Source organism: Xyrauchen texanus, chromosome 8, assembly GCF_025860055.1.
Source record: "Xyrauchen texanus isolate HMW12.3.18 chromosome 8, RBS_HiC_50CHRs, whole genome shotgun sequence".
Taxonomy (NCBI): Eukaryota; Metazoa; Chordata; class Actinopteri; order Cypriniformes; family Catostomidae; genus Xyrauchen; species Xyrauchen texanus.
Window position 1 is genome coordinate 27855245 of NC_068283.1, and position 9463 is coordinate 27864707.

Genomic DNA, 9463 nt, shown 5'->3' on the forward strand with positions numbered 1-9463 from the left:
ACATGAAGGGGAACACAGCTACAACTGGTCTCATCTGGTCACCTAGCCAAGCCAGACAGGTTTGCTTGATGGTTTTAGAATGGTTTTGGGCACTTTTGAGCAGGGCAAATTGCTAACCTTACAGTCAAACAAGATGAGCACGAGCTTGGTCAGGCTGGGAAACCAGCTAAAACAAGTCAGCCAGCTCTCTCTCTGCTGGGTATTATTAAGATTAAAATAATTTCCTCAGTCATTTTCCTCAGCTGTAATTTTAAACAGAGTATTTAACAGCATGAATAACCACGGTATGGGAAGATTTTTGTGTGCAGTACTAAACTGTAGTCATAAGCGACACCACATAGGGGGAGTAACGTCACACACGAGAGCTGGATGCGTACGAGGTGACGCACACACGTACGAGCGCGTGTCCTTATATATTAAGAAGCACCGCCTCTCCTTCGCTCTCTTTCAATCGGATGAACCAGTGACAGAATGGTGAGTTTATGAAACACGAGTCGCTTGTGCAATCCAACCTAAATCAAACCCATCCTTTCGTTTGTACTCCCATTACGTGAGATTTATACCCCCTTGAAAGTAAATTAATGTTTTGCAGTTAATATAGTTTGTATACTTTTGAATATTTGGCACATGTGACTGTACCGTGATGGAAAATGGCAGCGACCTGCTTTGTTTGTGCTCCCAATGGAGATGAACGATCTATTCCGTTTTTCAAAAATATTAAATGTAATGTGATGTAAAAATAAAACCGCTGTACTAAATGGGTTTCCACTTTTCTCAACGACGTGTACTTAGAAATTGTTAAGCTGCGTACACACTGCCAGCGACTTTATCGCTGCAGGTCGCCAGTGGCTGGCGGTGAAGTCGCTAGTGGGTGTTCCCACTACTGGTTGCCTAGTAACGTTTATAAATGACGTTCACGGATGTCATTCCATTGCTGTTGACAGCGAATCTCTTTTCTTGCCACTAAAAACAAACATTTTGTAGGGAAAAGACTAAATATAAATGGAATCAGTACATAAAATGCTTTATATCAAAGATGAATGAGAAACAAGGCGTGCTGTTTGCCAGAGCGGCTGTTTATCTGCGGCGAAAATGCAAATGTCGGTCTGTCTGGGTCCATAAAATCCCCGCGATCTCAGATACACCTTTCCACGCAGTATTTTTCTTTAAAATGTCCTTGTACGTGGGAAGAGACATATCCTAGAGCACTGGAACATTTCTAACAGCAAGAATTAGCCTTTCATCCATCTTTCCGTTACTGCAGGAGCTGAGAGAAAGAGAAGGATCACGTGAGCTCTCCCGTCGTCTCTCCTATTGGCTGTCGCTTCCGTTAGTCGCTCCAAAGTTGAACTTTTCTCAACTTTGTCGCGTCGCTGGACACGCCCACATCTAGCGCCAACGGTCGCGACAGCTCGTATCGCCGGAAGTCGCTGTGCTCGCATTGAAAATGAATGGTATTGAGTCGCTGTCGCGCGCGATGTCGCTGGCAGTGTGTACGTACCTTTACTTATGAAATAGTAATACGTTTCTAAGGCCCATCATTGGAATTGTGCTAGATAAGTAAATACAAGTTGGGTAACCGCAAAGTTTTAGGGTTTTACGTATTGTCGCTTAAATTACGCATTTGTGTTTCTAGTCTCACCGCAAATTTTCGGCCCCACGCCACGGATCTCTGGGCTTCCTGCCACGCAAGAGGAGCCGTCGCCATCGTGGCAAGGTGAAGAGTTTCCCCAAAGATGATCCCAGCAAACCGGTTCACTTGACTTCCTTTCTCGGATACAAGGCTGGCATGACCCACATTGTCCGCGAGGTCGACAGACCTGGCTCAAGTAAGTGCCTGTTTTGCAGTTCATAGTAATAAGACCTTGATCCATGTATTGGAAGCTAACTTTGCTTGTTGGGTGTCTGCTGATGATGAGATTCTCGACGGGCGGACATACTTGGGCCTCAAGCCCATGCTGAATGTCGAGTACTGAGAGCAGTTTCATAACTTCCCCTAGTTGGCCTCAACAGACTTCTTAAATGTGGTATTGCTCACATTCATCTATCTAATGTGACTTGATTACACAAGTATTTGGCTGGTCATTTGTTTAACATGGTAGCCCCCATGAGAGCAACCCTCTAATGTAGAATAAAACCACTTTTATGAAGTTACTGATATCTGGTGTAATCCACTCATGTATGTTATGATTTTTATACAGGTTATAAAATTCTGGATCTTACTGGAGTTTTTTGGAGGGTGTGCACCTTATAAATTAAATTAAAAATTTTTTTTTTAAGAGTGTTGTTGCAATAGGCCACAACCTTAGTTTTTTTTAAACCTGGGGAGACTGAACTTTGCAAATTGTGCTTTCTGTGCCCACTATCAGAGGTCAACAAAAAGGAGGTGGTTGAGGCAGTAACCATTGTGGAGGCTCCTCCCATGATTGTAGTGGGTGTTGTTGGATACGTGATGACTCCTCGTGGCTTGCGCTCTTTCAAGACCATCTTTGCTGAGCATATCAGTGATGAGTGCAAACGCCGCTTCTATAAGAACTGGTAAGATATGCTGCAGATTACATTTTTGGTTAGGAGTTTGTCCATGTTTTGGAGCTCAAAGTTGCTGTCTAGATTAAACCATTCCATGTTTTCCTGAGCCAGACTAATGCGTCGGTGTGGTGCAGCTCCGCTCAGGTGCCTTGTGCCCTGATGAGCTCTGGGCTCCTCTGGCCAGTGCAAAGGTCTCCTTAGAAACTGTGCCATGAGCCAAAAAGATGAAGTGCTGATGATGCCCTCTTTACTATGAGAATGGGCAAGCAGCCATGCCCAGGTTCCTTCCACTGGTCTATTGGACTATGAAGGTTCTGGAGCCCACCCTCTTTTGCTTCTCTCCCGTCCCTATCTGCCATCTACAGGTACAAGTCCAAGAAGAAGGCCTTTACAAAGTACTGCAAGAGGTGGCAAGATGAAGAGGGCAAGAAGCAGCTGGAGAAAGACTTTGCTTCTATGAAGAAGTACTGCCAGGTTATTCGCATCATTGCCCACACACAGGTGAGCTGTAGCTCTATCAGTGGAATGTCTATTCTCCAATCTGAGACTTGAATGGTTGTGGGAATTTAAAGACTTCGGTTCTCAAATCATAAGCATGAAATCCTGACTGGTTCACATATATGTAGATTAGATACTATCTCTTAAGTGGTTTAAAATGCAGATCTGTTGTGGGGAAACTTTGCTAACCTCACTTTTTCTCTGAAGATGCGCCTGTTACCACACAGGCAAAAGAAGTCTCACCTAATGGAGATTCAGCTGAATGGAGGTTCCATTGCTGATAAAGTTGACTGGGCCAGAGAGAAGCTTGAACAGTCTGTTCCCATCAGCAACGTCTTTGCTCAAGATGAAATGATCGACGATGTTATTGGAGTCACCAAGGGTCATGGATACAAGGGTATGTTGACTGTTAAATGTACAGCCAGTCCCATGATTCTAATGTGACTTGACCAGCGTTGTGCATGTAATGATGAAAGACATGGATTTATCGCGTCAGGCATGGCGCCCGAAATGCATGAGGAAATATCCCATGCTGCCTTCCTTCTGATAACATGCATACTATAGATTTTCTCTAAGTGAGCTTTAACCTGTTAACCTGCACCCCCACTCAGGGGCTCACAGCTGAAAATGACATACCTGAATTAAAATAAATATAGCTCCTGAGAACAGTGTACCACAGGCACAATTAAGGTCTCTTTGGAAAGAAGACACTTGGCACTCTACTAACAATAAATCAGAGTTGATAATGCTCAAACAAATAAAAAGTTATAAAAGTTGAAGTGCCTCATAAATAATGTGAACTTCAAAAAATGTTTTATTATTTCATGTACAAATATATAAAAATAGACCTGGAGGAATCCAATTAGGTAAAGGATTGAAAGCCACAAGTCTCTCAGTTTATATTTCAAATTTGAGGAAGATATAATGAAAAATGGGGTTCCTGCAAGCTTTTTTCCAAGACTATGTCAGTTCCCTTTCTCCCTTCCCTGCGTGAGGCACATCCCCAGAAATGACATCCCCAAACTAAAATAATTGTAGTTACTGAACAATTTGCTCTACATGCACAATTTAGACATATTTAAAAAGAAGACACTTTGGAGTTTATTACCCAAATGTAAAAGTTGAAAAAACTTACACAGACAAACATTTATAGAATTTAAAGTGTCTTGAAGATAATTTGTACTGCAAGTAACATTGCATTATTTTATGAAAAAATAAATGAAAACAAACCTGGAGGAATCCAGTTGGGTAATTGATTGAAAGCCACAAGTTTCATTAGTTTATATTTCACATTTGAGGAAGATATTATGAAAAATGAGATTTCTGCAATATTTTTTCCAAGACTATGTCCAGGTACCAAGAAGCCTCCTTGGATACCTCAAAAAGCAACCTAATGACCAAATGTTATGAAGGGTACTGCAAGCTATTTTAGTCATCATATACACTGTTCCATGCTTTTTCAATTATAAAATAATCCACACAGCTGTTGCATGGGAAAGAATGGAAAGATAATTAGCACCGCATGTCAAGTAAATAATTCTGTATAGTTTTTATGTGGCTGGCCATTCAATCAACAATCAAACTGATGGGCAGTCGCTTAGACAGCATTCATAAATCAACAATCAAACTGATGGGCAGTCGTTTAGACAGCATTCATAAATCAACAATCAAACTGCTGGGCAGTCGTTTAGACAGCATTCATACTAAAGGTCGTCCATACAATCAAACTGATGGGCAGTCGTTTAGACACGTATAATGTGTGCATGTTACATAGCAACTCACCGATGTAAAATTGGACCATCTTTTCCGTCCTCAAGCATATCACCCTCGACGCTGTCTTCACTCTCCTCAATCGCTGCTTCGAGTGATCGCAAATAAAATATCTTCAGCAGAAAAAACTTCTTTTGACGATCCATTTGATGAGATAATCCGTCCAGTAAGTAAGACGCGAAAACAGATGTTGACTGGGGAACCGTCTTTTTACTATGGCTTGTTTGTTGTCAAATGACGGGGTGTGGTCACAGCCTACGTCGCAGGTTAGCTCCTCAATAGAGAGTGGCTGATTCAAATAAATAAAAAACATCTTGTTCACGAGGAATTTAGACTTCCCGGTATCGTTGGAATCGTGCACTGCTTGGCTACATTTTCTATCAGTCATATAATTTAAATTCTTTCATTGGCTTTCGTTGTAAAGACAAAATAATAGGATCAGCATATCATGACGCCAAAAAACTGACCGCAGTGTTTGGATATTTTGACCTATATATTGCCTATCTTTGTATTTGTGTGTGTGTGTGCGGTCTTAATTTGTTCATTACACTCTAAGCAACACACCCATATAACGCTCGGCTACCGGAGTCTGTTTTTATGGATAATTTTATTGCATAACCGACAAGTATGATATTTCACCCTGAAGAAACTCGATGTAAACAAAGGAATAACCATCGATGTTATAACGTTATTGTTTCTTTGGACTAAAAATGCTCTATGGGATGTTATTCAGTAGACCCTCACCTTTCCATTCAATCTGGAACTTTTAGCAGTGGATGCGTGTGTGGCTCGTTATTACGACACTACTGGTATGTACTCCGCTTTTGATTACGTGTGTTTTGATCTGTACTGCTTACATAAATGCAAGAAATACATTCGTTATAAGATTTTCATCGAAAAACAGAGCTCTATCATCGATGCTTGAGGCTTACACCTTTAAAATGATATATAGTTTGCCAAGATTAATGATGTTCTTTCACGTTAAATCTACTCATAAACATTAAACTTGTGGGGGAAAAAAACTCTTCCGTGCGCTGGCGCTCTGGCAAAGGTTAACAGGTTAAGTGCATGTTGCTGATTTCTATGTTTCATTTCTGTAGGTGTGACAAGCCGTTGGCACACAAAAAAGCTGCCCCGCAAAACCCATCGTGGTCTGCGTAAGGTGGCCTGTATTGGAGCCTGGCATCCTGCCCGTGTGGCTTTCTCTGTGGCTCGTGCTGGTCAGAAGGGTTACCACCACCGCACTGAGATCAACAAGAAGGTGAGCCCTCAAGAATCAGTGGGCTTCATAAAGGACCAACTTTGCAATTTCCCTTTTTGATACAGTTCTCATGGGTTGATTTTTCACACTTAGATCTACAAGATTGGTACGGGCTATCACACAAAGGATGGAAAATTAATTACAAATAATGCCTCAACTGATTACGATCTGTCCAACAAGAGCATCAACCCTCTGGTGAGTTCTATATCTGCTTAAAGACTAGTGATTTGAAAGCAATTTAAAACTCTTGTAAATGTTGACTGACTATTTATTATTATTATTATCAGGGTGGCTTTGTGCATTACGGTCAGGTGACCAATGACTTCCTCATGCTGAAAGGCTGCGTGGTGGGAACCAAGAAGAGGGTTTTAACTCTACGCAAGTCTCTTTTGATCCAGACCAGCCGCCGTGCACTGGAGAAGATAGACCTCAAATTCATTGACACCACTTCCAAATTTGGTCATGGACGTTTCCAGACCATCGAGGAGAAGAAATCCTTCATGGTGAGTGTACCTGCACTGGTCTCTCCAGAATGTTATCCGTCTTCTTTTTCTTTTTTTTTTGTTCTCGTGTCAAGCCTGAGCTCTGCTGGTTCACAACCTGGTAATCTGTAGCCTATCGTAAACTGGCCGTGCTTTTCCACTGACCTGGGAGCTGAACGGTGGTGTAACTGGTTACTGTCTACATGGTAGTTTCACATGACTACCTCAAACATAAACATGGTGTGCCAGAGTGTTTGCATACAGCTTTAACTCCTAATGTTTTTGAGGTCATATTTAAACTTATGGATTAATGCAATCCATCGTTATTTGCTCTCTTTCCAGAGACATCTACGCTAAAGACAACAGTAGTGTAATTACAATGTATTGTAAAATATATGGCTTGGCTTGCTAAATTCTGTAAACCGATACAGTGGAACCGTTAACATCAGATGGTTGTATTTTGAATTCGCACCATCCCAGGAACCCAACTTTAACTATAATGGTGGAAAATGGCTATCAGTGACGTCGTTCTGCTCCCACTGCTTTGCTTTATGGTCATGTTTCGAGGTTCATGCAAAAGGTCCATGTGGAGAGGCTATAGAAAAAAATGTTTCTCCCATGGGCCTCTGCAGATCCAGTGCACTGTTCGTAACCTGTTTCAGCCCATCAGTCTGAGATCTGGGTTCCATTCCAGTGCAAAAGAAAAACGCAGTGAGGCAGGGGAGTAGTGCCCTTTTGTGCTTTTCTCCCTGTTCACTCTCTGATGACAGAACCATGGTGTTAAGACTCAGTAAAGATGCGATATTAACTTTTGTAGTGTGCCCACCGCTTCTAACTGATCTTTTTCTATTAACAGGGACCCCTCAAGAAAGATCGTATCACCAAGGAGGAGATGACATAAGTGCTCTGCTCCTGGTCCGTTTGTGGCGTTGTCATGGCAGTACTGCAGAGTTGTTTAATAAATTTAAGAAATAAATAACATTGAGTGCAGTGTCTATTTAAACCAGTATCAATCACCCTTTTCAGATTTGTGATGCACAAGTTTAACCCAAAAAGTAAATTATCAACCTTTTCATGTTTATAATCAAGGCTATTAACATTGAAATTTGCAAGCACTTAAGGTTTAGTGGTCTAATTGACAGCATTCGAATTTGTTGCACTTTCTAACCGCACATTTGACAAAAGCAAAAATACTTTTGTAAGCTAAAAAGTGATATAACGTATACATGTTGTTTACCATCTGTATCGGTCAATTTTAATAAGTTTGTAATATACATGTGCGTGCCATAGAGATGGAAAATCTAATCTTCAGCCTTGTCATTTCCATTAAACAAGCATGGCACTACGTATTGCTGGAAACAAGTGTCTAAAGAGAATGGTCATAATTAGTGGTGCTTGCAAAGCATCACTATTGTAATCTCACATACTTATTATTATACTTTTTATTTTTATTTTTATATCTCTTAACAAAACTTCGGCACCTAACTCGTCCCGCACCGTTTGGCGTAGACCCACGAATGAGGTGTCAAATCGAACGGCCTATTGAGGACACATGTGCTATGACTTTTATAAGCTGATCGGGGTACGGAATTTCCCCAGGGGCAAAAAAACGCTGAAAAATCCCATAGACTTAACATTGAGAAAAACTTTGACGCGCCACAGCTCCAAGCTGAGGATTTCAGTAGAAACGTGTGATTTGCCACATTTGAAGAGGCTGGCAGGCTCTGTAAGAGCATACCTCAATATGGGGTAAAAGTTGCACCCCTGGGGGCAGGAGCTGCCCAAAAATGCCCCAATTGACTTATAATGGTGTAGGACGGCCCATGAAATGAAAAGGCATAGGGATTTGTATTGAACATAGCTCTGGATCACAGTGTCATAGAGACGAGGGGTGGGCTCATTTTACTCAGACAACCAATCAGTCTCTCTGGATCAATGTGAAGCTATCAAGCCACGCCCTAGCAACCATTAAGAGCACCTTAGCAACAAGTCCCATAGACTTCTATTGAAAAAGATCAAAGGGATATCTCAGGATAGAAGTGTCATAGAAACACAAGGGTGGTCTCGTTTGACTCGGGACAGCAAACAGCCAATCATGCATCACTTCAACACTTCCTAGCCCCTCCCTAGCAACCATTGTCGAGCACCTTAACAACCAAAATCCATAGAGGGATATCTTCCATTCTGAATGTCACAGAGGCATGGGAGTTGGTTTATATCATTCATACTGACAAGCAGCCTTTGGAGATTCATGATTGGCAGCTGCCAAGCCACTCCCTAGCAACTACACAGAGTACCCTAGCAACCGTTTAGCAGTAACTATATCTCTGCACCAGAAAATCAGAGAGACTTCTGGGTTGATTTATTTCAATCAGGATGGCAAGGAGACTTGATAAGTATCACTATGTTAACTGCCTAGCAACCAGATGGGGTTACCCTAGCAACCGAGTAACAAATCACATATCTCTGCATCAGAAAACGTAGAGACTTCCGGGTTGACTTATTTCAATCAGGATGGCAAGGACACTTCATTAGTATCACTATGGTAACTGCCTAGCAACCACATGAGCTTACCCTAGCAACCGAGTAACAAATCACATATCTCTGCATCAGAAAAACGTAGAGACTTCCGGGTTGACTTATTTCAATCAGGATGGCAAGAACACTTGATTAGTATCACTATGATTACTGCCTAGCAACCAGATGGGGTTACCCTAGCAACCGAGTAACAAAACACATATCTCTGCACCAGAAAATAGTACTGACTTCCGGGTTGATTTATTTCACTCAGGATGGCAAGGACACTTCATTACTATCACTATGGTAACTGCCTAGCAACCAGATGGGGTTACCCTAGCAACCGAGAAACAAATCACATATCTCGGCACCAGAAAAGAGTACAGACTTCCAGGTTGATTTATTT

General features: G+C 41.7%; 1 protein-coding gene and 2 non-coding genes across 3 annotated transcripts; all 3 read left to right on the top strand.

The window, feature by feature from the left end:
- The first annotated feature begins 442 nt into the window (after positions 1-442).
- Positions 443-7519, top strand: LOC127647352 (60S ribosomal protein L3-like). The gene is made up of 9 exons (XM_052131542.1): positions 443-474; positions 1637-1829; positions 2370-2538; positions 2895-3030; positions 3235-3424; positions 5898-6058; positions 6152-6253; positions 6346-6561; positions 7397-7519. Exons 1-9 carry the CDS (start codon positions 472-474, stop codon positions 7439-7441), a joined length of 1215 nt encoding a protein of 404 aa, XP_051987502.1. The 5' UTR covers positions 443-471; the 3' UTR covers positions 7442-7519.
- LOC127648494 (small nucleolar RNA U83B) lies at positions 3488-3581 on the top strand. Its single transcript, XR_007971175.1, has one exon. It is a non-coding gene; the product is annotated as a small nucleolar RNA U83B (small nucleolar RNA).
- Positions 7178-7312, top strand: LOC127648492 (small nucleolar RNA SNORA54). The gene has a single exon (XR_007971173.1). It is a non-coding gene; the product is annotated as a small nucleolar RNA SNORA54 (small nucleolar RNA).
- Positions 7520-9463: the final 1944 nt, after the last annotated feature.